This window comes from Mugil cephalus, chromosome 9 (assembly GCF_022458985.1).
Source record: "Mugil cephalus isolate CIBA_MC_2020 chromosome 9, CIBA_Mcephalus_1.1, whole genome shotgun sequence".
Lineage (NCBI taxonomy): Eukaryota > Metazoa > Chordata > Actinopteri > Mugiliformes > Mugilidae > Mugil > Mugil cephalus.
The window spans coordinates 22,137,751-22,165,096 of NC_061778.1; the positions used below are offsets into that span (position 1 = coordinate 22,137,751).

At 41.9% G+C, this 27,346-nt stretch overlaps 3 protein-coding genes across 8 annotated transcripts; 2 read left to right on the top strand and 1 right to left on the bottom strand.

The window, feature by feature from the left end:
- The first annotated feature begins 3,034 nt into the window (after positions 1-3,034).
- On the top strand, positions 3,035-11,417 carry vwa7 (von Willebrand factor A domain containing 7). 4 transcript variants are annotated; one of them, XM_047593856.1, is made up of 18 exons: positions 3,052-3,460; positions 3,713-3,962; positions 4,214-4,489; positions 4,659-4,892; positions 5,011-5,107; positions 5,843-5,974; positions 6,065-6,260; positions 6,341-6,510; positions 6,851-6,963; positions 7,106-7,222; positions 7,626-7,844; positions 8,088-8,220; positions 8,416-8,568; positions 8,672-8,764; positions 8,862-9,154; positions 9,697-9,833; positions 10,019-10,178; positions 10,683-11,417. In XM_047593856.1, the coding sequence occupies exons 3-18, from the start codon at positions 4,247-4,249 to the stop codon at positions 11,226-11,228; spliced, it is 3,036 nt and encodes a 1,011-aa protein (XP_047449812.1). In that variant the 5' UTR covers positions 3,052-3,460; positions 3,713-3,962; positions 4,214-4,246; the 3' UTR covers positions 11,229-11,417. The 4 variants fall into 4 exon arrangements, with proteins under 4 accessions (XP_047449814.1, XP_047449812.1, XP_047449811.1 ...); XM_047593855.1 differs by lacking the exon at positions 3,713-3,962 and having other exon boundaries at positions 3,056-3,460; XM_047593858.1 differs by lacking the exons at positions 3,713-3,962; positions 4,214-4,489 and having other exon boundaries at positions 3,035-3,460; positions 4,771-4,892.
- Positions 11,418-11,925: 508 nt separating this feature from the next.
- On the top strand, positions 11,926-19,405 carry LOC125013309 (sodium- and chloride-dependent GABA transporter 2-like). Its single transcript, XM_047593860.1, has 14 exons — positions 11,926-12,132; positions 13,037-13,171; positions 13,583-13,723; positions 13,889-13,976; positions 14,385-14,517; positions 14,594-14,728; positions 14,806-14,909; positions 15,047-15,171; positions 17,366-17,478; positions 17,560-17,697; positions 17,804-17,906; positions 18,600-18,700; positions 18,784-18,954; positions 19,199-19,405. The coding sequence occupies exons 1-14, from the start codon at positions 12,003-12,005 to the stop codon at positions 19,307-19,309; spliced, it is 1,728 nt and encodes a 575-aa protein (XP_047449816.1). The 5' UTR covers positions 11,926-12,002; the 3' UTR covers positions 19,310-19,405.
- Positions 19,406-20,725: 1,320 nt separating this feature from the next.
- On the bottom strand, positions 20,726-26,914 carry si:ch211-132b12.7 (uncharacterized protein LOC564531 homolog). Of its 3 annotated transcripts, none has more exons than XM_047593861.1 (5): positions 26,881-26,914; positions 26,297-26,419; positions 23,506-23,721; positions 23,012-23,199; positions 20,726-22,861 (listed from the first exon to the last, which is right to left on the bottom strand). In XM_047593861.1, the coding sequence occupies exons 3-5, from the start codon at positions 23,678-23,680 to the stop codon at positions 21,851-21,853; spliced, it is 1,374 nt and encodes a 457-aa protein (XP_047449817.1). In that variant the 5' UTR covers positions 23,681-23,721; positions 26,297-26,419; positions 26,881-26,914; the 3' UTR covers positions 20,726-21,850. The 3 variants fall into 3 exon arrangements, with proteins under 3 accessions (XP_047449817.1, XP_047449818.1, XP_047449819.1); XM_047593862.1 differs by having other exon boundaries at positions 23,506-23,688; positions 26,881-26,912; XM_047593863.1 differs by lacking the exon at positions 26,881-26,914 and having other exon boundaries at positions 20,726-22,858; positions 26,297-26,874.
- Positions 26,915-27,346: the final 432 nt, after the last annotated feature.

Consider the following 27,346-nt stretch of genomic DNA (forward strand, 5'->3'; position numbering starts at 1 on the left):
TATGTTGGGTTGTTTTTAAATTTTTGAAATTTTTTTAGTTGAAATTTAAAGTTGATTTTTTTTTTTGTAAACACATTTACCAACAATTTATATTTAAACTGATTTGGGACAAAAAAATTCCATAAAAAAACAGCCCAATTTGGGAAGCTCTTCAACAAAGCAGCAGAGTAACCTTCAGGAAAATAGAAAAGACAGTAAGATCACTTTATGAGGGGACACAAAAAGAGAAAGGGTTTCTTGACTTGCGCTGCTCATTAAAAACCTTTCTCCCGATTCCCATCCCAGTAAGAACACAAACTCTCCACATGAGGTGAGTGACTGAGGTAATTCAGGGTACAGGCTCACCATCACCTCTGCATCACCCATCAGAGATCCTGAAAAATGTTATGTTTGTAAACTATTAACTTAACCAACTTGTACTCACCAGGCTTGGCAGAGGCCTGTCCTGCCTCCACCACAGCAGTGGGCTGATGAGTGTCTTTGTAATAAATCAACAAAGTTTTTAGATCTCTGTCAAACTTTTGTCCTGCAGCCAAATTGATCTAAAAAGTTTTAAGACCACAAATTAAAAAGAAGCTGTACGAGTACCAACAACACACAGCAGACACATTTTCACTTTTATCTGCAGTGGGCCGGGTTTTTATCCAAATGGAAACGTCACCCGGACACTGGTTTTCCCTTTACTACCCTTTTCTTCCCCGTGAACATTGTTAGAAATGTGACAAACGAAGGGGGAATGAAAGAAGTTTGCAGCAGTAATATAGCTACTCTGGAGGCTTTGGACACTTGTATGGCGGTGTCATGTTGAATTAAACACTCAGAGCTATTGAGAGAAACTGACAAAGAAAACTAGTCACAGTATGGTAAGTGTGAGCTCATTGTGTGCTTAGAAATATTAAGAAGTAGAATGAAACAGACTGCAGACAGTACTACTTTGTAAAATAGCACAGACTGGAGCAGAAAAAAAGACGAAAGAAAATGTGGACCAAAAAGTTTGAAAATTTTAAAAATACTACAGTCAAAGGTTTTTTACACACTTTCCCCATCCAAATCTCCCAGTTTACCCCACTGGGCCTTTGGGTTTGTCTGTCAAAAAAGCCCTAGTTCAAACTTTCTCTTCAAGACTTTAGGGCGACCTTGCTTCCTGACCGTTCCCCTTGGATTCCACAAAAAAACGACCAAAAATAACCAAAAAATAACTACTGCAGTCTGTAATTAAGGGATAAAAATTTTATCTCAGTCAAAAAGCAAGGCAAACCCCGGCTTACCTCCAGCTAGGTGTGATGTGAGTGAAATTTTCTGTTTGGGATATGAAGTGGAATCCAAGCCACACCCACTGGCCAAGGCTCCATCTGAAAGTCCCTGGGAGGTTCCCTGTAGTTTACCGTGTCTCTGTCTGTTGAACTTCTATTCAGTAACGCACAAACCGCAAAGGTTTGACCAAACAAGGAGAACTTATTCTGCAGTGAGTCACAGACCCAGAGCAGTGAAGAAGAAAACTCTTTTGACTTTATCTCTAATTGGTGTGGTCAATCTGACAGGAATGTACTCAGACAAACATTGTCAAATCAATTCACAACTTTATTGCAAGAGTATGTTGAACTGCATGCAATTTCGAATTAAAAAATTTTTATTATTCTTTTAAGTAACGCTGTACCAAAAGGCCCAATCGGTTAGCCTACTGTTCCACGGGAGCACCCCATGGGGAAACAGAAACCTAAACTAAAATAAAAGGGCAACACCACTACACTAAACACCAGCCAGTTAACATACACAAAAGCATACAGACCCTGTTGAAAGAGACTGTCAGCCAAAATAACCACCGTTTTTAAACACCAAAACCTCGGCAAAACCAAAATTAGCTTTCGTGTTTAAACTCCACTCTCCACTTTCAACAGACCCCCGCCATGTTAAACCCCCCGGGTTTTAAATTTTTCTGGGATTCTGGCCCGAAAGGGGTGTGTTTTCCCGGGGGGTTTTTTTTGGTGCACGCGGTTTTAGAGTCAAAAACCCTAGAAGTTAGCCCACAACACACACACACAAAATCACACCCACACCCCCCAAAAAAAGGGTCAATCTGCATACTCCCCCACTCCTCCCCGCTTCTCATCAAACCCCAAAACCTTTGAGGGGAAAAAGCTCAAAAAGTGCAAACCCCACCCTCCCGTTTCCAGTGGTACCCCTGGGTACAGTGGAAATGCACCAATAATAAATTTTTTTAAGCAGCGAGTGAGGCTGTTTCTGAGTGCTGAGGGGCAAAAAAAATTAGGCACCAGACCCTAGATAGGCTCTGCATCGTTAAGACACACAAAACCCCACACACAACACAACCCCAAAACAACACAAAAACACACACAAAACCACCCACACACACACACACAAAACTCAGAAAGAAGCGGGAAAATGATGTTGGGCACCAGACTTTCTGTCATTTTTTTTGGGGTTGATGTGTTAGGGCAGAAATTATACTGTGGTAAACGCTTTTTAACCCCAGGTGAAGAGGAAACCCCACCCCCCCAGATTCCAGTAAATTTACGAGGGTTTAACATTTAAAAATCCCCCCTTTAAACATTCCTTTTGTACAGGATGTTTTCTTTTTCTTTTTTTTTTCTTTGGCCTGTTCTCCTGGTTCTGTCTATCAACCTTAGAAAAAAAGATACAACCTACAATAAGCAAAGCAGCATAACATTTAAAACTTTCCCTTTTCCCTTTTAAAATTTTTAAATTAACTTTTTTTAAAAAGGGGAAAATCTATTCAAGCTGGGGGGGTAAAACAGTGAAAAAGGGGAAATGTACCCCCCTCCCCCTTTTTTCCTTTTAGCACATTCAGTCCCCACCATCTGAAGTCCCCCCACTGTCAAAAGCCCTTGGGTACAACTGGGCCCCGGGAAATCTAGTGAAAGCGAGTGGCAGTGGTGTTTGTAATTGGTGAAAGCAGTGATTTTAGTTTCTGTGAGGAAAAGAGAGAGTGATGGATGGCGGGCAAGGGGGTTGGGGCCTAAGTTGTTCGCCCCAACTGGTAATGTATGCGGCCCTATTGTGGGCATTCAATGCACCGTGCAATAATGGGAGTTGGCGGGGGGGCAATAGGCTGTAGGGGAGCTATGACGAGATGTCTTCTGCCTCATGGTGTTGCCCCTCGCACTAAGTAACACACACAAGGCCACGCTGTGTCCGCCAGACCTTTATTCCAAGTTCTTCTTCCATTCAAGTCTTGGTAGTTTCTTGGTTGTTGTTTTTCTCACTGAGGAGTCAGCGAGAGACCCAAGGACTGATAAGTTACAAAAGACTCAACACACAGACAGAAATGCTGTGATTGTGGGGAACTGCTCGTCTGCTGACAAGTTGTGAAAAAAGTCTACTTTGTCACGTAAACTGAGTTTGTGGTATTCCTCTGCGTTGCGAAACGTCTGTTGGTTTCTGAAGTCTCGAGAGGAAGAGTCGTACAAGAGGAACTGAGGTGAGAACATTTTTATTGTGAATTTTGATTTATTGGGAGTTTTGCCTGCAAAGATACAAACTCGTTATTTAAAAATAAAATAACGTTTCATGCAAATAACTGGGTGAATTTTAAAACCCAGGGTGGGCATTAGGGCACTGTGATGATAATGATGAAAGCTGTGTGACAGGCTAAGCTCCAGACATTGATTTTGTTGATGGATACTTACTCAGACTCGACGAACCAGTCATTTTGAATCTCATTTCATGAAAGGAGGCTGGCAGAATTGAGGGAGCAGTTGCTGATAGGCTTCATGCTTTGTTTCACCCTGGCCCTTGTGAAAGTGCTGACTGTGAGAACAAAACCAGAGTATTGTGTCTGAATAAAGCTGCCAAAGAACAATAGCAGACACTGTACAGAAGAGGCTGAGGCAGTTCTGACAAGGAGGTGTGGGGAGTGAGGACAGAGTGGGTGATGACAGACCAGGACGCACAGATGACTGGAACAACATGAACAGATTAGGGTCAGTTAAATCCATTCTTTTAGCAACTGGGGAATGCTGGTTTAATGTGACAAAATGTGGAAGCAGGCCAACATTTGGTGATGGAACAACAACAGGCCGTATATTAGTAGTGACATGTGACTTGTCTACAGAGCGTTTCTGTATATACCATGCATTTTAAAAGCAAATCAATTGAATGCAGTAGTATGCAGTAGTGTATTTTGCACTGTAAATGATGACAAAAAGCACATTCTTCTGTTTTATGCACATAGGATGTGGTCTGGTGTAATTTTCTGAGAGGCATAATGTCACAGGGCAGAGGAATCTGGGAAGGAAGTGGGAAGCAGGTGCACCACTTTGTCGTTACTTACCTCCTCCTCATGGCTTTACCATGCATGGGCTTCCTTCCCAACTTTTGGTCTGCAGTGTTAACCCTTTCATGGGACTCACACACACACCAGCACATTACAGAGCAGGCCATCCTCAATGTCACCCTGGAGACTCTGAGGGGCACCAACATACACCAGGGAAACCAAGCAGAGGAACAGGTGAGCTAAGCAGTCCATGCTTAGATGAGACTATGTAAAAAAAAAAAAAAACAGTAAAAAAAAATAAAAATAATAATAATAATAAAAAAAAAAATGTATTAGCGTTCCTGTATGCAGTGTCAGAATGTGACATCTGAGCACAGAAATTGTACATTTTATTCCCTCCCAGACTAGACTAGGCCGTGCATTCTGGAGAGCTGTGGGAGAGGTGGTGATCTCCAATGCGGCCATGGACTTCCTGAGCTCCACCAGGTCTGACCCAGTCTATCACTTTGATTCAGAGCGTGTTGACAGCGCCATGGCAATGTTACGCCAGTTCTGGACTCAGGCTGTGCTCTCCATACGGGCCAAAGAATACCAAAGTGCTCGCAAGAGCTTGGGTCAGCTATTCCATTCTCTGCAGGTACATTGCACACACTGTACATTCATAATGAGCACTGGGGTAAAAGTTGGCCTTCCTGGAATAATTTGATGAATATGGCTTCAGCATGTTAATGTGCATGAAATATCTTTCATGTCAGGATTTCTACAGCCATAGTAACTGGGTAGAGATGGGCCAACTTTCCATTTACCACCACCTGCTGCAGCCAGAGGAGCCTGCCATCCCTGTAGCTAAAGGTAATTTACAGAGTAATTTACTTGTTTAGACAGCTCCTTTTTTTGTGGTGTAACCAGTTCTTTTTCCAGTTTTTACCTGTATTACACTGTATCATTATTATGAAAATTCAATCAGATGTTCATTATGTGGCAGCAGCAGTTTGCATGCAAAATGAACACAGTGTTGGCTGGCTGACATAATGCTGAACTCACCAGAGGAGAAGTCAGAGGTAGTAACTGTCCCTGCTCTACAACCAGACCTAACAATGACTTTCTGGAAACCACCTGTGAATCTCCAATCATGACACTGCAATAGGACAGATTCTGTTAAGTTAAATACAAGTGACCACAAGTAATGGTAGCCTAAAGAGTACTCGTACAATACTGTCCTTTGAAAGAATAAGCTGTGCATCCTTAAGAAAATACTTCAAACTTCAGTCCCTGAATATATTACTTACATAATCATAAGAAAAATGGCCAGACAAAACCAAACTAAGCACACATTTAAGCATTCTGATGAATCATATCGATTTGTACTACTACTGCGACACCTTATTGTAACACATTAAAGGCGCAATATCACATTGCTTCACAGTATAGCAGTTATTGTCAGCGTGGTGTTAGTTTAATGGCTTTTAGCATGTGGCCAAAAAAGGCAATCTCTCTTTTCATACACTGGTACCAGTGTGTCTTATTTATGTACATACTTAACTCAACGTAACCTTTGAACCAAGCCCTCATTGTTTCTGTACACAGAAGGTACTCCCACCTGTATGGAGTGCTTCAGTAATACCTGTCGAAACAACCTCCTGCAAAGACTGACAAACACAAAGGAGGACTCCCTGCTCACCACTGGCTACTTCAGCACGTTCCCCGCAAAACCTCTGGGTACAAATTCAGCCACTTGCTGCCAAAAAAAAAGAAAGAAATTAATTCAGTCTGCAAAGTTTAAGTGGTATTTTTAAAAAATTTTTTCAGGCAAATGTAGTCATGGAGGTATTCTTGACAGCAGCCGCCACATGGGGGCCAAAGGGGGCATCAACAAGGACAGCACCTCACCTTTCTTCTCCCCTCACCATTACCTCCATGTGGAAGCTGCCACCGTGGCTACTGAGGCCACCCTGACAGTGCTGAGGGACCTCAGAGACACTGTGGGCCACAAAACCTTCCTCAGGTGACATCACTCACTTTTATATGTGTGCTGAATGTTCACCTGTAACTTCCCGTAATTTCCCGACAAACTTCCTTCAACAGGCTGTTCAGTGTGAAACAGGTTCCTGCGTTGGTATTTGTCATGGACACTACAGGGAGCATGTTTGAGGAGATCACCGCTGCTCGCCTCAGGGCTCACTCCATCATCCAGAGGCGAGCCGGCCGTCCTGAGCAGACCGGCACATTTCTGCTTGTGCCTTTCCACGATCCAAGTGAGAGCTTGTCACATTTCCACTTTTCCAATGAGAGTTTTATGTTTTACTTGAATAATTGTTTCATTTTTAAAGTTAAGGCTTATGTTTTAGAGTAGCTGTCCCCTCACTTGTATCAGAGAAAATTAGAGCCCTTCCTAGATCACAAACACAAATAAACACACACAGTGATTGTGCACCAAAGTTAAGCTGACTCCTTTTTTTTTTTTTTTGCATCAATCCTGATGCAAAAAAAAATAGTCAGTTTGTTTGCTCGCCTGATGAAACTGACTGAGAGCAAGTGAAATAAAAATAATAAAGAGTGCATTCCATCGTAACTGTATCATACTGTGATCTGCAGAGGTAGGACCGGTGTATGAGACCGATGACCCGAACCAATTTATGCAGCACATGGAGGACCTGATGGCCCTGGGAGGAGGAGATGAACCAGAGATGTGCCTCTCTGCAGTTCACGTAAATCTAGATCCAGATTTAACACTCTGGCCAAAATGGATGATGTGGAATGTGCTTGCACAACATTCGTGGATCCAAATGTAGCAGCTGAGTTCCTCTCCTCCTGTGTGTGTGTGTTTTTTTTTTTTTGTTTTTTTTTTAGCTGGCACTCACTCACAGTCCTCCATTGTCAGAGATCTTCGTGTTCACTGATGCCTCCCCTAAAGATGCCCATTTGTTTGATGCAGTAAAGGCCCTCACCCTTGAGAAACAAAGCAGGGTAGGTTTAACTTTAAAGACAATTTCACTCTAATAAATCTTACATCATCCAGTGTGAGACCCTCTATAAGATGATCTGCAAAGAGAAAGACTGCAGAAATAATGTGCTAAATAGAAATCAGCAGCACTCCAATTACCAGCTGGAACCAGTATCTATAACCAGTATATTACACGCATATATATATATATACGCATATTATACAATACTTTTATGTGATGGCATTACTAGTTCAGAGAAATCATGACGGTGCATTTAATTTGTATATTATTAAGAAGTGATCTACATTTGCAGATGCACTTTAGATTGTTTTAAAAATGAGCTTATGCATTAATGAGACCCCAGTTAAGCAAATTGTATTTTAGCATTCAGCTCATGCATCACCCAAGTTCATGTTCTCCCACAGGTGTCGTTTCTCCTTACTGAAGACCCGAACTACTCGACAAAGACGGGTGGGGGGAGGAGGAGGAGGAGGAGGAGGAGGAGTAAAGAGGCTTTGTCCCCAGATCGTTTCTCTCTCTACTCCTCCCTGTCCTCCCTGTCAGGCGGACTGACAGTATTCACCACCAACTCCGACATCCACAGGGTCTCCACCATCATGGAGGATAGCACAGCTGCTGACAAGGTACTGACAGCAAGATGAACCGTCACAAGATGGTCAGTGTTACTAACTTCATCTGTCAATGGTCATAATGTTGTGGCTGGCCGGTGTATATCATAGATATATAGTAGAGACAATAGCATTTGAGTGCAAAAACCAAAGCAGTGAACATCATTAGCAGTTTTTATAGTTTTTTTTCCCCATCCTGAAGTTGTGATTTTGTTGAGTCTTATTGTATTTTCACATCTCTCTCTCCTTCCACCTCAGGTAACTCTCCTCCATGTAGAAAGTGACCAGGAGTTTATGTCTGTTCATGCGTTCAGAACAGACAGCTCAGTAGAAGAAGTAACCCTACACATCACTGGCACTATGACAGAATGTATCCTCACCAGCCCAGCAGGTAACTAACACGTTTCAAATATCTCCATTAGTACAAAGGTGCATTAGAAGCTCTATAAGCTGATTATGATTTTGAGAACCACAGTGAACTTTGCACCTGTTCGAAATTGCTTGTTTCTATTTGCAATCAACACCTTTTCTTCATGTTAGATGATCAAATAGGCCCACCTCCTCACATCCCTCTTCTTCTTGCCAGAACAAAGTCAGTCTCTGTTGAACAAGCGAGGCAGTTTAGCAGAGCTGGAGCACTTCGAGGGTCTGTACCGCATCAGCCTGCTTCCTCCCATACAGTCTGGTCAGTGGAAACTCCAAGCCAAGAGCGACGGACTCCTCACATTCAATGTAATAGGTAAGAGAATATATATATGTTCGTGTTACTGGTGCAATTCTGAAACGTAACTGCAATACTAAAGTGTAATGAGACAAAAAACAATCTATATTTTGACCACAAGGTGGCAGCAGTGTGGATTTCCTCTATTACTTTGCCACACTATCCAATAACACACACCCAGGTCTGTCCAAAGTGGAGGGCAGTCCTGTAGCAGGTGAGGGATTTGGATTTTCTTATATATGTACAATGATTAAATGAGAATGAGGATGGAGGGTGTGCCGGCCATCCAGTAAAAGCATTGTTATTTCCAGACACCTCTGCCTTCCTGGTGGTGTCTGTTACAGGCCTGACTTCAGATATAGAGGTATCCTTCAGTCATGCAACGCTGCTGGGAGCTGAAGGGGGGGTCCTTAAAGAGGTGAAGCTAAACTCCTCCTCCCCCCCCTCATCTTCATCATTCTATTCCTTGCGGGAGCTGGTTGGATTCGTGGACTCTGTTCCCAGAGTTCCCTTCTGTGTTCGAATCACAGGCCAAGACAGGGAAGGAAACAAGCTGGAGAGGGTTTCCACGGAGATGGTGCAGCCCACTCACGTTCAGATACAGGTAATCGCCAACAGTTGTGTCGCTCACTTGGTGCATGTTTGTTTTTGTCTGTTCACAAACTAATTCAGTTTTCTCAAGCAATGTATCAACCATTTCTTTTGTTTTGTATGTCCCTCAGTTATTTAAATACAATTAGGTAACCTTTCTTAGGGTTTGCTGAAACAGGCAAGCATGAAGGGAATGTAGCGGATGGAAAACCACATTGTTATGTTAGGCAGGATGACTCAAACCAGGGCAATGGGAAGAAAGGTTCAGTAATTTCATTACACTAATGATAGGAAGGATGCAAGGAATTAAAAATACTATTTCAGAATGAGAAGCCAGAACTGAAAAATAACACTGCATTAAGATAGCTGGATATAAAAATACACAAAGCAGTGAATAAATACCTAGTACTGCTACTTCATCTGTAGCAACTGCATTATGGTCTCCAACACCAGCCAGAGTTAAAATATCTGACTTTAAATTATGACATGACCAGTTTTTCCACAACATTTTCCGTAAAGTCCACAAAAAGAAGTTTTATATCTTTATCGTTTCAGGTGTTGTCTGCCCCGCGCCTTGTACCCGGTCACAGCACAGTGGTGAACTTTGACATCCTGAACCACGGTCCCGCTCGGCTCTTTAATTTGACGGCTGATGACGACCGTGGATATCTCAACTCTAGAGGGTCGTACAGGTAGAGCAAAAGTTAAACAAATGAATGAATTAACGAATCTAAGAGGATTTACTGAATGAACAGCAAAACACTGATCTTGCCATATAGTTTCTTTTGCATCCATGCATGGAGAAATGAAAACTTGGAATTAACATTTCTTTTATAAATAAGGCTTTGAAAAAAAAAATCTATTTTTTATCCTTCAGGTTCCATGTAATGGAGCAAGCGTCTTTTCATGACCAGGTGAACCTCCACACTCCTGCCTCAGCTCGGGGAGGAGAGACTGTCACACTTACACTCACCGTGCGCGCTCTTGACTCTTCACACTCAAATTATGCAGTGGCCTATTTGACTGTGGTACCACCGGTGAGCATTAACTAGTAGGGTAGTCTCTCTGGGAAACTATTTACACTCACTTGCCAATTCAATGGGAACACCAGTTAAATCAAACAAACCTTAGTTTCATGAAGGTTCAAAATAACCTGCTGATTCCACTTATTGCAGAAGGGGATGGTTTTTAGTACCACTGAATTGTACTGTGTTGTACTGACCTTTTCTATTATTATGGCATCCCCATTTTAGTCAGTGGGCTAGGCTGAGTGACAGAAACAGTTTAGTGTTTAATTAGGGCTGTCAAAATGAACACTTAATGATTAATCTGAAGAATGTTAACACAATTAATCCACATAATCGCAGTGCAGAATGACTCTGAACGTCCCTGAAGCTGTTTCATTTACACTTAACATTCATTTTCACTAGTGTACCTAATGAACTGGACATTGAGTGTTCTTTTAAGGGAGTTTTTTACATGTACAAATCCTTTTTGCTTGATCGAAGATTTTCCTGTGTATGACACATTTTCTCCTATAGGATGCTGACACATCCCCACCATCCTGCTCTGCGGCACGAGTTCAGTCTAACTGTTCTCCTGTTTGCAAAGAGTCAGTCTGGAGCGTGTCTCTGGTTGTGTCAGATGCTGGTCGCTCTGGCCTGGCTCTCCTCCAGCTGCAGAGAGGTGAAGGAAATCTGACCGTATTCCACAGCCCTTCACCCACTCAGGATAACCTTGGAGAGGCCCAGCCTGGCCCTGACCAGCAACAACTACACAGGGATGGAGACCACCATCATCTCCACCACAAGGCCAGATTACAGACAGGAGACCCACCTTTAAATATTTCTGAATGGTTTGTGGGGTCATCTCAGCCGCTGTGGGTGAGGTACACGTCCAGCTGCTGCTCTGCTCAGGCGGAAATGCTTGTGTGGGACACGGCCGGAAACATGAAACGCTGCCATCTAACATCTGGCCAGCAGAGGCAGCTAAGAGACAGACATACAGAAACCAGTGGAACTGCACAGATAATGCTAGAAGGCATATTTTTCTTGTTGTTAGGCCTTCTGTGGTCTGCTGTACTTTAGCTTACTAAATATAAAACGTTTTGCTGGTCAAAATTATATTTGTACAGAATGTGTCATCACTGGATTCCAGCCTTTCATACAAGGAATGAATGAAGGCTGAATGGTTGTTCTTTGTGTACTCAATGGAAATAAATGGGACTTTTGCTTAAGTGTGTTACTGTCATTCTCAAATAAATACTGAAAATTTAAGCTTTTTCAGTCTGTCTTTCTGTGTTAGCCCTGCCTCTTGCCCAGTGACAGAGAGGAAGGATAGGCTCCACCCCCCACAAAAGACAATCAGTTACAGAAAATGAAGGAATGACAACCCTTCAGAGGACAAATGGTTAAAGAAAATGAATAAATGAATGTCTGGCTTCAGACTGTTTCCCTGAATTAACTGCTTTGGTCATGCTTGTTAAAAGTCTTGACTGTAATAGACACTGCCAGTCACCATGGACCTGTGGTGAGGTAGTACTGCAACACACAGAAATGTTCATGAGACACATGAGAAAACAGCAAGAAATATGTGAACTGCTTTTGATTCCTGTCTTTCGTATTAATATAAATTGTATAAACACCGCCCATGAAGATGAGCAACTAACCATTTGAAATGTATTCTCAGTCTGGTGATAATTTACATTTCCACTGAAAACTGATTAACCTGTCTGGCAGTTGCCCATTACACAACACAGAAGTAGCAGTCAGTATCAAAGCACAGGAAACCTGGGCATGAAGCATATGGTCCAAGAGGGAGTTTGGTAACATCAGTAAAAAAAAAAAAAGAGTAAAAAAGACATGAAAGCAGAGGTGGAAGAGAGAGGACACTGGGCGAGCAAGGTGGAGTTTCTCCTGGCTGTGGCAGGAAATGTGGTCGGCCTGGGCAATGTGTGGAGGTTTCCTTATCTGTGTTACAAAAATGGTGGGGGTAAGCAAACATGAAGCTCTCTGTACACTTCACACTTATGTTGATTTTACTCAATTACACAATTATTTTCAGTTCACTGCTCACACCTAACATGAGCAAGTCCTGCCAGTTTTATCAGTATGAATGAGTCAGATAAATATGTGAGCTGTTATTATGAAAGGTATTTTTGTGACTGGGAACCTCAACAGTTTCAGCAACCACATTAAAGCAGTGCAACAACACAAGATTTGGCAGGTTTAACACTCCATCTGCAAAAAGATCTGCATCTGGTGCACGGGTTTTAACTGCAAACTTAAAAGACATATTTTAGGTATAAGTTGAGAAGTTGACATGAAAATCTACTTACACTTAAAACTGGCCAAGATGAAAATTATTCCAACTCTCTACCATCATGTCTGAATCATTAAATGTTTAAAAAAAACACTGGGAAGTTACACATTAACTAAATCTGTTATATTTCCACTTGTGATGTCTTGTGATTATATCTCCATAAGCGTTCCAAAGATATTAAATTATGCAAACAGCCATTCACAAGCCAATGTTTACAATGGACAATCTGGAAACCGCAAATTCCCTGTATTTTTGGCAGACAGACTACAAAAACCAGGAAAGGCATTATTGTCTTCAGATTTGTAACCAGCAGTGCAAAGTCCCATGCTGTTGTGTTTGGCTGAGAAGTGGCTGAGTGTATTTTGTCTGGCAAAAAAAGGCACCTTTGTTGAAATCTCTTTTTAGTCAAACTTTGACAAAACATTTTCGAAGAAATTCAAATCTTGGGTTAAATCTCTTTCTAGTCAAACTTTGACAAAACACTTTCAAAGAAATTCAAATCTCGGGTTAAACCTAGAGTTTAACAACTCAACAGTGAATGGCAACGGCAGTTTCTGGTATCTTTTTCATTCAGGTGCCTTCTTGGTGCCATATCTAGTATTTGTGGTGACCTGTGGCGTACCCCTGTTTCTACTGGAGACCACAGTAGGTCAGTACACCCAGGAGGGCGGCGTCACCTGCTGGAGGAAGTTATGCCCACTGGCAGAAGGTATGCTGCTCATCACGTCATTGTAGAAGACGAGCAAAGAAGGCAACATCACACTGCTTCATGCATACAGTACAGCTTGTCACATATACAAATGCAACAAAGGTGTAGCGTGTGTGAGCGTGAGGCACGATCAAAGAACAAGGCAATCATTCACAAAGTAGCTAAACCTCATGAACTCTGTGACTCTCAGTCCAGTGGCAAAATAAGTAACAAAGGTAGTGGGAACCTTTTGCAGTTATATTAATGGAAGCCCATGACTTATTATTTCAAAAAGACAAAAACTTTTACAACTTCAAAAGCAAGTTTTTAGGCTACAAATAGAGCCTACTAATGCATTCTCAAGAAAATTCTATTGTTTTCTAACAAAACAAAATGTCCAACAATATACAAATGCTATATTTGTTCCTGCAGGTATAGGCTATGGTGGACAGTTGATCCTCCTCTACAGCTGTATGACGTACATCATTATTCTGTCCTGGGCTTTGCTCTACCTCATCTTCTCCTTCAGTCCTCAGCTCCCCTGGGCCAGCTGCAACAACTACTGGAACACAGGTGAAACATTATGTCCCCACCCCACAAATTTAGCGTTTAGATGCGAGTGCCCGAAAATCCATAGCAGTCTCAGGCCAAAAACAAAACTGTTTTACAAAAATTATAACTGTTAAATCATTTTAAAATTATGGATCATCATTGAATGCTTTCCCACCATCCTTTCAGATGACTGTGTCGACTTTTCAACTAGAAATGGCACCATCCAGTGGACCAACCAGACAAACCCCACATCTGCAGCCACAGAATTCTGGGAGTATGCTTCAACAAAAGATCTTACAAATCATTGTTTTCTTGATACTGAAAGGATCAATGTGCAGAACTGAGTTAAGCAAAGGAGTTTGCTACCATTATCTTTCCAGTCTTGTAGAAGACCTATGTTGGCTGTGAGTTACCAGTAGAAATTCTACAATCATGCTTACCCATTGTGGGCTACTGTAAAATCATGCTGGGTCTCTTTGAAGAGCATGAACTGTGTAATTTTCAGTTACATACATTAGCATAAATCATTCGTTCTTGATGAGTCCTTGATATCATAAAGAACAAATGATTTATGCTAATGTATGTAACTGAAAGTTACACAGTGGTCCTCAAGTGTCAGACTAAACATTCTACAGACGAAAGTCTTCATAAAACATTTTACCTTCACATCATTCACCTCTAGACGGCGAGTGCTGGCTATCTCAGGAGGCATTGAGGAGACAGGCAGTATCAGGTGGGAGATCCTGTTGTGCCTCATCGTTATGTGGATCATCTGCTATTTTTGCATCTGGAAAGGGGTCAAGTCCACAGGAAAGGTATTTATGTCGTCTGCGGAGCGGTCAAATGTGTTTAAAGTCTATTCTCAAATGTGTTTTGATTTTTTTTTTCCAGGTGGTATATGTCACTGCTACCTTCCCCTATGTGATGCTGTTAATTCTTTTGATCCGTGGACTCTCTCTTCCTGGTGCACTACAAGGAGTGGTGTTTTATCTTCTGCCAGAAGCCTCAAGGCTCACAGACCCTCAAGTAGGAGCTTTATGATAAATTTTAACAGTGTAGAGTTCATGTGGACAAACACATTCACTGTTGCTCTGTTGGAGCAGGTGTGGATGGAGGCCGGGGCTCAGATCTTCTTTTCGTACAGCATTGGCGTGGGCTCCTTGACTGTGCTGGGCAGCTACAACAAATACAACAACAACTGCTACAAGTGAGCATACATACGGCTCAATGTTTAATTGCAGGATTTTCTTAAAAAATTAAAATTGAACTTTTGTGGCATATTGCGCTATGTCAACCTCATGCAATAAATTCGAAGAGTGTTCACTGGTTTTCCATGTCCTGCAGAGACTGCCTGTGGCTGTGCTTGCTGAACAGTGGTACCAGCGTCGTGGCCGGGTTTGCTGTCTTCTCTGTGCTGGGCTTCATGGCTCATGAGCAGGGAGTTCCCATTGAAGAAGTAGCAGAGTCAGGTACGTATTCACGACATGCAACCTCATCTTATTGGAACTTGTCACTTTACATCTTGTTGTTTTATCCAGAGAAATACTGCCGGTTGGCTCAATAATATGGGATTTTATGTACAAAAAAGGTGCACAGAGAAAGCTTAGCCCAAATGATCATATGGTGTTTTGTAACTATGCCAATTACACCCAAATGACGCATGCTACATAAACTCATTTTCGTGAGTATTGAAGCCTTCCACAGTCTCTAGTTGTTTTAGAGGTAATAAGTAAAATATTTGCTGTCATCTTGTGGACAATCAAAGGCATAATAACTCAGCTGACAATATTATACAATATTAAATATATTCCTGCTGTTAGATTTAGCAGGAGTGCTAAACAGGCTTTAACAGGCTCTAATGATTTTGACGATGTCCTAAGAGTATTGATCTCTGCTTTGAGATACTGATGTTTTTATTTCAGGCCGCCAGCACATATGTTTGATCATACACAGTCAACATGATTTCTAAACAGATGTTGGTCTTCAATTTTGGAGTTATTGCTCAAGTGTAAATGGTATTCTGTCAGTGTTAAAAGAACATGTACACAACACCCACAACAGGTATTTATACTGATCAGGCATAACATTATGACTAATATTGTGTAGGTCTCCCTTGTGCCTCCAAAACAGTTGTGACTCGTCAGAGAATGGACATGGTCCTTCTGAGGGTGTCCTGTGGTGTCTGGCAACATAATGTTGTTAGTGGGGTCTTTGGGTACTATGGGTTTGCATTCCTTTCCATTCCTTTGTTTATCTGTTGCTTGGTTTGTGACCCATCTACGTGCAACCCCAGTCCCATGTAGATAATGAATACCGACTGACAAATAATGGGGTGTGTTGTAGTAGTACAATAGGGTGGGGCCTGAGTCTGGAAATGGCGCTATATACCTGTGCAAATGATTATTTAATAATATCCAAGAAGTAAACACAAAATTTGGTACTTCCCCTTTAAAATAGAAATTCACTTTAACCTTCACCTTCATAATTACAACACGGAATTTAGTTGAAACAACAAGAATTATTTATTACAAGGTTAAGAATTAGTTATTTGTAAATTAGTTAACTGGTTCACTGTTTACCTTTAGGTATGCACTAATAACAACACTAGTAGTTTTGACCCAACAAAGATCCCTGATGAACTCAAAATGGAAAACGTAAAATAATCCAAAATGACCAGGGTAACGCAAATGTCCATAGCCCACACACACACATTCACACCGAGCTATTAAATGCAAATAAAATAAACACGTTGCAGGCCCAGTCGAGGCTTGTGAGCGGGGAGGCCAGAAACAAACGGCCGCTTCACTGGCTTTAACTAGCGCAAACAAAAGCACGTGCGAAGTGTTAAAGGTGTACTCACGAGTCCAACACAGTGGAGATGACGATGGGGGGAGGGAAAGGCAAAAAAGGTGCAGTTTCAGCGACAAGCAAGGGAGTGTGTGGCAGCACGGTGCAGACAACCACGTTCAAGCACAGCCTCTCTCAATGGTCCAGGGCTCTCCCTCCTATGGCAAATGCCCAGTCCTGAATCACATAAGTCATCTTAGTAAATAAGCTATAGGCTAATTCATACCGAAAACCCCACGCAAATTAGCAACTGCTAGCTACAATGCAAAATAAACAGTGTGAAAGTGTATGAACTGGCTAAGCTAAAGGCTAGCATAGATTAGCAATTCAGCTTGTTTTTACACATTTCAAGCAACAGAACCAAAATACATGAATTTACCTCTGGCAGATTTTCAGAGTTCACGCTCATGAAGCTCAAGACAACTTTCTGTCAGTCCTGGAAGTTATGGGGGTTTATTTTTTCAGCGTACAGCTCTCCTACTCGGATGCCGATAAAGCAGCCTCTGCGGTTGCTAACTTTGCTGCTGTTTTTTTCTTTTTAAAACCAACACCACCATTCTATCTCTGACTTTTAACTGTGTATGAAATTACTGTATTTTAACATGTTATAATCCAACATTTTAAACATATTTAAACTTCATGAACTGTTATTTATTGCCAACATAAACATTTTAACCTCTGAATGAATAAAATCAAGAGCCACAGGGCAACATACGCAACACGCAGCTAAGAAGTAATTTATCCTAAACTGGTTAAATATGAAAAGCAGATAGTAGAGGGAGTTGAGTCTAGCTTCATTCTGATACTGCTTTCCAGGTCCAGGCTTGGCGTTCATTGCGTACCCTCAGGCTGTGGCCATGATGCCTCTGCCTCAACTGTGGTCCATCTGTTTCTTTGTCATGCTCATTCTCTTGGGCCTGGACACACAAGTAAGACAAGCATACTGCGTAGATTAACTCTTTTTTAGACAGTTGCATTTACATTTTCTGTTTTGTCAACACTCTGTACAGTTTGTCGCCATGGAGGTGGTGATGACATCCGTCATTGACATGTTCCCCAAAGTAATGCGCAGGGCAGGCCGACGAGAGAGATTCCTCCTCCTCTTCTGCCTAATATGTTTCTTCTCTCAGCTTGTCATGATCACTGAGGTCAGTATTTTATGTTAAATCAGCATTTAAACCAATAACTCTCAAAAGATATTCACTGAAAAAGGCTTCTATGCAAGTGAACGACTCTGTCTGCTGTTGTTTGTAGGGAGGGATGTATGTGTTCCAGATGTTTGACTACTACGCTTGTAACGGAGCCTGCATCCTCTTCCTCTGTGTGTTTGAAACTCTGGCACTGGCTTGGATATTTGGTAGGTATACTGTTTTCTTAAGGGAATAGTTACTTTTACATCTTACTGCCAACAACTTCCTGGTTACCTGGCAACCGCAGGACATCACCTTAATGACACGATTGGGATTATTTTATTAGATCGGACAATGATCCTGCTGAACAACAGAAGACATTATACTGATGTTTTCAAAAGCTGAGAAGTAATGTGTATAGCTGGAAAAAATGAGTCGAGTCCTTCCCATAACAAAGGATTCCCATTTGTCTGCGAAGATTACCAGTCATCAAGGTCATGCTGGGTTTCTCAAAGATTTTTTGACACTCTTCAGCCTCTTCAGCTCTAAATAACTGGTGGAACTAAAGTGAGTTTTTATTAGGAAAATTTGTGGTAGTGTACACCTGAAACTCACATGACTATGGTCTGTTAAAGACCCATTAGTCACTTGTGATTCGAGGAATCTGTTTTGATCCTGCTTTTTCTCCCTGGCCATTAATTGGATGTCAGAGTACCATTCATCACGAGGAAAAAAAGAAAACAGGATCAAAAGAAATTCCTCCAATCGCAGTTAATTATTTTGCCGTTAGCAGGCCTTAGTCATGTGAGTTTCAGGTGTACACTATCACACATATTCCTAATAAAAACCTGGCCTGGTTTATTCATTAGCGTTGGATCTGACCATGGAATTCTTTTTATCCAACCCCATCTCCTATGAAGGAGCAGATCGGGTCTATGGCATCATTAAGGACATGACGGGGGTGAACGCTAACCCCTTGTTTAAAATCTGCTGGCTCTACCTTACACCACTGGTCTCACTGGTGAGCTGGGATTTTTAGACAACACATCTACCCTCGAGGTATCATCACTATCACTAAAGTGTCTAATTTCTTTTTTTTCTCAGGGCTCTTTCATATGTTCTTTAGTCGAGTACCAACCACTGACCTTTAATCGCTGGTACGTGTACCCAGACTGGGCGTACGTGTTGGGCTGGATCTTAGCCCTCTCATCCATCCTTCTTGTGCCAGGATGGGCACTATATAAGCTGGGAACTGGGACCGGGACCCTCACTCAGGTGGGAACTATGGAAAAGGATTATATGACATAATTAGAAAAAAGGAAAAAGTGGAACTTTCTCATTTGGCTGGTTTCATACCTCATGGACCATTTTAACCTGATCAAAACGTGTGCAACAAATAAATGCTTCTCGGTTATTCTATGAAAATTAAAATTGTGCATGTAGAAGTGAAAATGCACAATTCCTCATATCTGTTGTCTATGCTCTTTAACTGGGTATAAAATATTCCTGTATCTCATAGCGTATCCATCACCTGTGCCAACCTAACCTTGAAGGATGCATGACCCAAAAGAAAGAAACTGAGCTGCAGAACATCGAGATGCAGCACCTGCAACATCTGACTACGAACTGAATGTCAAACGTCATCTGAACTCTTCTCCCGCACTTTTGTGTCCAACAACAGCGTGGACTGTGCTTTTTTGAATGTATGTAATTAAACATCTTAAACATCTTACACGTCTTACCTTTGTGTGCAATCTTTCTGTCTATTGCAGTATTTTTCCACGCATAATGAAAATATCAAAGGCCTTTATGTAAAAAAAATAAATAAATAAAAATGTTTTGTCAAATATTTGAGCTAGACTCCAGAAGGGTTTCAGCCAAAATGATGTACAGTTTCACAAATGAATAGACAGAATTGAAGAACTTACAAGAACATTAGATGGTAAGATTGACGTTACCTCCAAAAAATGTTAACAGATAAATTAAGTCACTTATAACTTCCTGTATCACCAGTGGGTTCCAGTGTCACTGCCTTTCAACAGCATGGGTTAGTCATAGCCAAGAGTAGCAAAGGACTTTATAAAGACACTGGACCAAAAACATCATAGTAAAATCAGTCCTGCATCAACATAACCGGAAAGGCTTCTCAACAAGGAAGAAGCACCTGCTCCAGAAATGTCCTCTGGAACATTCATTCATTCATTTTCTGTAACCGCTTGTTCTCTGGAGGGTCACGGGGGCTGGAGTGTATCCCAGCTGTCATTGGACGAGCAACTCCAGACATAAAGGCCCCAGACAGCCGACGGGTTCAAACCCAGAATCTTCTTAACTAGTGATCGTGACTGACATGAGATGCGACATGTTTACTAGATAGTATAGTATCTAGTAAATAGTAATAGTAAATAGATAGTATATCACTAAGGTGCATGTAAACTTCCGACTACTCAACTTTAACTACGATGGCCACATTGGGGCTGATGAAAAAGGAAGAGTCAGGTTGACTTGTTAGTTACGTACAGAGCTTCATAGGTTCTGCAGAAAAACATAGTGATTTTGTCACTTAGAAGATGTGGATCCTAGATAAGAACAGTAGGTGCTAATTAATATTATTAATAAATTAAAATTCATGTGCATACCTCATGTCAGGAAGGCCTGGAACAACCTACTGAAGGAGTTTGGTACTCAGGGATAAACTAGTCACAGTTACTTAACAGTTATCCTATTTTATTTTTTCAAAAGGAGACATTATGCTCACCATCTTCTTCCTATTTTGATCCAGAACTAAGCATAAAGAATATAAAGTCTATATACTGTATATTCTTTCACAAGGAAAAGCAGAAAAGTTTGTCACCAATGAATTCAGTGTAAAGAGGGTGCAAAGAGGGAAGGAACCTATTTTCTTAACTTACAAAAGCAGGGAGGCAAATCCAATCATGTACTTTTCACGCCCATGGCAACACTCATAAGTTGATATGGCAGCTGTTGGAAAAGCCCAGGGTTATATAACTTAAACACAACATGACTTTGTAAAGACTTGTACTTAAAGTCAAATTTTCAAATATTGCTTTATTTAAATAGCTTAGAGTTATGAAAAATACACTGTATAAACAACTTTAAATGTCAGACATGTGCGATGCTGACGCCGCTGCCTGTCATAGGCACAAGAATGAAGAAACAGGAAAAAAAAAACAGTCAGCATAGTTTTATACTTAAACTTATCACATTTTCAAATTCACAATGAAAGCCGAGCCTGTTATGAAAAAAAAAAATACAAAAAAAATAGAAAATTGAAACAGAAGACAAGAACATCATTAAAGTGAAAGCAGCCAACAATATTCTGCAAGAAAGAATAATATGGTATTATTTTTGAAGAGGAGGTGCTGAATTTATTTGTTTGCTGTGCTGATTTCAATGAGTCAGAACAGTCTGTGATGTGATAATGAAAATAATACAAAGTGAAAAAGAGTTTTAAGGCTTAGCTGAAAAGCACTTGGATAGAAATAGTTGCAGGAGCCCAGTGTAGTGCAGTTTGCGACGCAAATTAAAGTTGTGCCTCAGGTGGAGTTGGTTTCCCTTTAGTGCCATTTTTCTGGGAGGCTGAAGGCACATTTCTTGTTTCTCACCCTGTTCGGACTCCCAGCTCACCATTTTATCCCCACATTTATCTCCAGGAAGATGGACTTATTCATATTTTCCCTGAAAGTGGCTGGCCGGCCTAACATGGCCAACAGAACTGATAATATATACACTTCAGCTTTCATCGCTGTATCGAGTGCCACCCGCGTGTAAGCCACCCCCTCCCGCCCTCTGGGGAAACACACTTTATTTTCACAAAATCTTTTAAGTGGCTCGCAAGGCAAGATCCTCTGCTTATCTGTGTGGTTCCATAAGGCCTGCAGTGGTAACATAAGATGGTGCCTCTGGATTGAATGACACTTTACTGCATTAATCAGGGATCAGCAATCAAATCTCTAACCAAACTATGACATGTACATTAAGTACTGAGCAGCACTGAGAGATTTGCTGGATTTTTTAATTTTTTTTTTAAACCTCCAGAGACATTTTGCACAACCCCTAAAAACACTAGATTTAAATAATTATTAAAACCACACGTACTACCCGCTGGGTAGCCATGACTACCTGCTTACTCTTTGAAGGCACAGCAGACGCGCTAACCTGTAGAACTGTCAGGGGACATGAGGGTGACTTTATCCGAGGGTTTATAGCCGGTCTCGAGCTTCCTGCCCCGTACCGAGTGAGACTGCTGTGGCGCAGGACAGTTCTGATCTGGTGCAGTGGCGAGAAGGCAAGGCGGCATTTCTGAGTCCTCAGCAGCTTGCGCCCGGTCGCCACCGTGCGTGGAAATACTCTCTGGGTGATTGGCAGAATCCGGACGGGACGGGATTTGAAAATTCTGCAGGACTGAGAGGTCGGGGTAGTTGCCCGAAACAGCCATGGCTCGATGTAGGTGTTCCCAGGACGCGATCCCGTCCAAGCTGCAGCCTGGGTTGTGGGCTGCCTGGCACAGCAGCTCCGTGTGCTGGCGCAACTGGGAGATGTCCCGCTCTGTAGAGTTGCTTTGGCGCAGCAGCTCCTTTGTACGCAATGTAATGTCCAACAGACCCGACTGTCGGAGGATTTCCACCGTGTTGAGGAAACGGCGGTGACGAGCGCTACTAGTGGTGTTTTTGCCTTTAGTGGTGAGGAAGGGGGACATGCTGTTAAAGCTGGAGACAGACGGGGATCCCTGGCTCATGGAAGCAGAAGTGAGACTAAAGGAAGAGACACTATCTCTGGTTGAAGAGGAACACGACAGGTCAGAGACTGAGACGGACAGCTTAGGTAGTTTATGAAGGTGCTGCTCCGTTAGGCCTCTGGTCACAGGCGTGTCATCATTTTTGTGTCCCGTGCACGACCTCTTGCTGATATTCTGGGATTCATGGTTCACTGAAGCTTTATCAGATGGCTTCTTGCTGGGATGTGGCGCAATGCGGGGGTAAGATTTAAGAATGGGTAGGTGAGTATCATTTTTCTTCCCTGTGCTATTAGAATTCAGGGAGGATGACCTGTCGTGCTGGAAGCTGGTCGGCAACAAGCTAGGCTGCTGTAAAAGTATCATATGTGCAGAGCCAGAATGACTGATCTTCCTGACACCAGGTCTCCAGAGGAGCTGACCCGGCTGCTGGGACAAAGAGGAAGAAAAGAGCAAGTATAATAAAGTGAGTCAACAACTGCAGTACTGGAATCTTACTTCATACCTTTGTTTCTATGTGAAAGAGCACAAATAATGTGGATCCCATTCCCTCCCCTACTGCCTAGCGCTCTGCCTCACCATGTCTTTGATGATGTAGATCGGTGTGTGGTCATGCCCTGCAGGCAAAAAGGTAGAACTCCCAAGATCCCTTTGGCCAACGTCTTGGTTTTGGCTTGGTTGTGAAGTTCCTGCATGGTCGCTGGCTTTGGACTGGCTTTTTTTCCTCAGCTGGTCCTCTACATCTGTGTGGTGCCAGTCTGAACCATCTGCAACGAAGATTGAATAAAGATAAGTGAGAAACGCTCAAAGAAACTAGGCAAACTAGGTCAAAGGTAAACTTTTGTGATGCAAGACAGCAGTGATACTGTGGCATTTTTTTCTGACCACCTCATCGCACAAAGCGCCATGTACAGATATGTATCATTTACTTTATATTCCCGAAACAGAAGAAATTGAGGGGTCGGTGTGTTTGATATGTTCATATGTCGGGATACATGGAAACAGTCACAGATTGTAAAACTTGGGTTTGTTAAACATTTGTTTTATGTTTTCGACATCTCACTTGAACTCACCAGAATAACCCGAGTCTTTTTCCGAGCTGCAGCGGGAGCCCCGTCCGCCAGAATTGTCTGCGTCTCTCGTGTCACGTATTGCCAGCAGAGTCGTGCTGTTGCTCTTATCTTTAGCATTCTTGCTGGATGCAGCACAAGGACTGTGCTCGTTCAAGCAAGGCTGTTCCTTCGGCATGCTGAACTCTAGCAAGAAGATACACGATATTTAGGCTGCATCTGAATGAGGGAAAAAACGTCGGTGTGCGTTAGCCTTGAGTCAACCCAGGTTGTTCACTACCCAGTACAGAATAATTCAAAAGAAGTACTTAATAACACGCTGTTGCTGTTTTTTATTTCATGACATTTGTTATGCAACTTAAAAGCCTGACACAATATTAACAACTACAGAGGTGAATAGATGTTTTTCGCCTACATCCCATCAGCAGAACACAATTACCTGTAAAAATGTTACCTGTCCATGTTACATAAAAGATGTGTTATGAATGTACTGTTTAGGACCACTATTGGACAATCACAGTGCGTTGCTTGAATCCTTTTTGGTTCACGCAGTAACACTTTGCTGGTCCGACCAGTGGATTTTTCCACGGGAGCGGATATTCACAGCTGCCTTTAGGGTGGTAACTGTTGCGACTTGCGCACAGTGACGTCAGGGACATATAATCTACTAACACCTCACTACAAAACAAAACACATGACTAATCCGAAGAAGAAGCCTCAGATAAACCGGACGCTGCCTTCCGCGCTCGTTAAACAGCTTTTGTGAGATCCATGAATGAGCTACGACGTCTACAGAAAGTAGTCGTCTCCTTTTATTGCTTTTATAAACTGAATTATGGCCAATAAAATCTGGCTTTACTCTCAAAGTGAAAACGGATTTCCATAAAAGAATGTCAATTAATTACAGATATATACTGTAAAACATGTGATCGCATACACATTCGTCCCTTTTGAAGCGACTGAACTAATTCAACAGAGGTCTAGGTAACTGGTGCTGGCAGTCTCAAAATCAGTGAAATGGAAATCACACCGACCGTGTCTTAAGTTACGGCTGGAAGGTCCAGTCACTGAGTAATCTTTACGACTGGTTACAATTACACCATAAAGACAAAAGAACACTCAAAGCAATTCAAAGAAAAGGTTATATAAAAGTATGTGTACATGGAGTGGAGTTCAGATAAATCCTTGATTAAGAAATGGACGGAACATGTGCAAGTATTAAAGATGAGACGAGAGACTCTTCATACAGCTGCTCTTTACCAGTAAACGCTTTAAGGGATAATGGCAGAGATATCATTTATAATAATAATATAAAATCTTGACTAGAGTTTCATGTAACTGTGAAGGCATACCCATACACAAGCAATGTCTACATAGTGTACGAGATGGGTAATCAGGTCTCACTCAGTCTCACTCTTATTGTTTTATGAGCAGATTTATGTGTTTGTTACATCCATTACTTCATTTTCATCTGTTTTCTTTCCCCCCCTTTTGACGGTGGTCATTTTCGCAGCTGTATTTGTGCCTTTGTTAAACAGAAAATCTATAAATAAAGATTAAAAAAAAAAAAAAAAGATCAGAGTACAGCCAAAGGCACGCGGGAGACTCAAAGGTCACAGAGAAAATGATCCTGTGGTCTGATGAGACCAAAGTAGAGCTTTTTGGCTGTTTGTCCACCACACAGCGCATTACCACTAACGCCGTATCATCACCTTGAAGCCTGCGGTGGCAGAAACAAGAATTTGTGGCAGGAGCTATAAAGGGCTGTTCACACCCAATCCTCAAGCAACCTCACAGCTTTGCAAAGAAGAATGGAGTAAAACTGCAGCGCTCAGATGTGCAAGCCTGAGACCTGTCCACACACAGACTCGGTGCTGCTGACTAGAAGGGCTGAGTGATGCAGTATGATGCACACATTACTCTGTAGAAATACGTTTTCACTTTGACAGCAGCTTTTGTACATTTTGTACAATTTATTTTGTCTCAGGCATAACATTATGACCACCTTCCCAATATTGCGTAGATCTCCTTTTTGCCTCCAAAACGGACTCATCACAGAATGGAAATGGGCCTTCTGAGGGCGTCCAGTGTTGTTAGTGGGGGTCTTTGGGTTGAGGGGAGGGACCTCGGTGTATCATCACACAGGTACTAGTGGGAGATCTAGTGAATTTGGAGGCCAGGTCAACACCTCGTGCTCTTTCTGTTTTGTTTTTTTTTGTTTTTTTTTAATTCTTCCTAAACCTTTCTTATGTGTCTGTGTCAGGGACTGCATCCTGAATGATACTTCTCCCGTCAGTGGTCATAATGTCATGTTCATTATATTTTTGTGGCTTTGGGACAACAACAACACGGCCTTGCTCTTGAGATTCACTACCATCGTGGACGATTTTCAAACGTATTATTTTGCTTAGTCGAGTGAGCTCGCGCAGAGTTTGTGATATTATCGGCGGCGGCGGTTCCATGAAGGCACCACATCTCTGCGCCTAACAGCAGCAACCCTCCTCCCCCTCCTCCCCCCGCTCCCTGTTATGTAACTCAACTTGGCGTCCGGCCCACTCTTCCATGCACTTCCTCTCACACTGGTGGAAAACACACACACACACACACACACACACATTAAAAAGACATAAAATAAACACAGCGGTCTCAATTAACCTGTGTACTATTTGCAGGCTATATCTACGTGGAGGACGAAAAAAAAGTTACAACTTAAAGTATCGATGTTTGGCAACATAACTTTTTTTTAAAAGCCAGAAGATTTGTTAGCGCTCCTGTCTGTGATGGAAAAACTTACCTCCAAACGAAGAACAGCCATTTACTTCCACTTAGCGTGTGTTTCCTCCCCTCTGCTCCGTCTCGCGCCGAGAAACACTGTGGAGAGCCAGCGGTGCCATGATGGAAGTGATACCTGTCGCACCTAAAGCAAAAGAAACTATTTTTTCTTGTCAAAAAGCCGTGTCTCTGCAGTACAGACGGGTCGAGCTTTGACAATCTCTATCGATGTAGTTAAATCACCAAGCATTTCCGGTTGCCTTCAAAATAAATCACACAGCCAAAAAATAAAAATAAACAAAACAAATAACGACTACTATGGTAAAATTAACCACAATCAAAAGTCTTGGTTTTGTATTCTTTGTACGGTGGTCGCGTACGCGTTTATCTAAAACTCCAAACCGCCGCGCGTTTGTTTTGAAATTGCTATAGCTACTTTTCGCTAGCTTGACGCCTCTATCTGACGTTACAATGATCTTAAAAGGGCGACAAAATATCATGGAACACCGACGCCTTATGCAAGTCGATCATGTCTGCTGGAAGAAGACCGAGTAGGTCACCTGTGACACATTTAAATACGTGATGGTATGGTATTTTCTGCGTTACCTTATCTGAACCCTGGGCCGCCTGTTGGACCACCTACACAATAAATAAAACGTATCCCTCTGCGACTCGAGCGCCCATTGGTCCATGAAGAACTAGGATGGCCAATCAGATATTAGCGTTGCACGTGTTTCGGCGAGGCATCGGTGACGTGAGGAAACCAGAGTGTGGAAAAAAAACAAGCTGTACTTACTGTGCAAAACACAACAACAGTGAAATGAAGAACATTACTTGGTACGAAGTCAAAGAAATTGTGTAGCATTGTCAATCTTTCTATCTCATTAGGAAAATGGCACATTAATGTAAATCTCAAAAATTATCTCTGCTATTTAAGTCGTTTTTGATTGGTGTGGATTATTTAAAATAAATCTCTTAAATTTATCACAAATGGAAAATGTGCAGCACTGATGAATATCCATTGACACGTGTCACGGAAAATTATGAAGTCTGTCATACCAGGGTTTTGTTT

Bases quoted from the DNA above. Each gene is read 5' to 3' on its own strand.
- vwa7 (XM_047593856.1), top strand. From the start codon at position 4,247: ATGTCACAGGGCAGAGGAATCTGGGAAGGAAGTGGGAAGCAGGTGCAC. The intron at 5,108-5,842 runs GTAATTTACAGA...TTCTGTACACAG, and splicing joins TGCCATCCCTGTAGCTAAAG to AAGGTACTCCCACCTGTATG. The intron at 8,765-8,861 runs GTGAGGGATTTG...TGTTATTTCCAG, and splicing joins GGAGGGCAGTCCTGTAGCAG to ACACCTCTGCCTTCCTGGTG.
- LOC125013309 (XM_047593860.1), top strand. From the start codon at position 12,003: ATGAAAGCAGAGGTGGAAGAGAGAGGACACTGGGCGAGCAAGGTGGAG. The intron at 13,977-14,384 runs GTATGCTTCAAC...ATTCACCTCTAG, and splicing joins GCAGCCACAGAATTCTGGGA to ACGGCGAGTGCTGGCTATCT. The intron at 18,701-18,783 runs GTGAGCTGGGAT...TTTTTTTCTCAG, and splicing joins TTACACCACTGGTCTCACTG to GGCTCTTTCATATGTTCTTT.
- si:ch211-132b12.7 (XM_047593861.1), bottom strand. From the start codon at position 23,680: ATGCCGAAGGAACAGCCTTGCTTGAACGAGCACAGTCCTTGTGCTGCA. The intron at 23,200-23,505 runs GTGAGTTCAAGT...TCTTCGTTGCAG, and splicing joins AAAAGACTCGGGTTATTCTG to ATGGTTCAGACTGGCACCAC. The intron at 22,862-23,011 runs GTGAGGCAGAGC...TCTTTGTCCCAG, and splicing joins TCTACATCATCAAAGACATG to CAGCCGGGTCAGCTCCTCTG.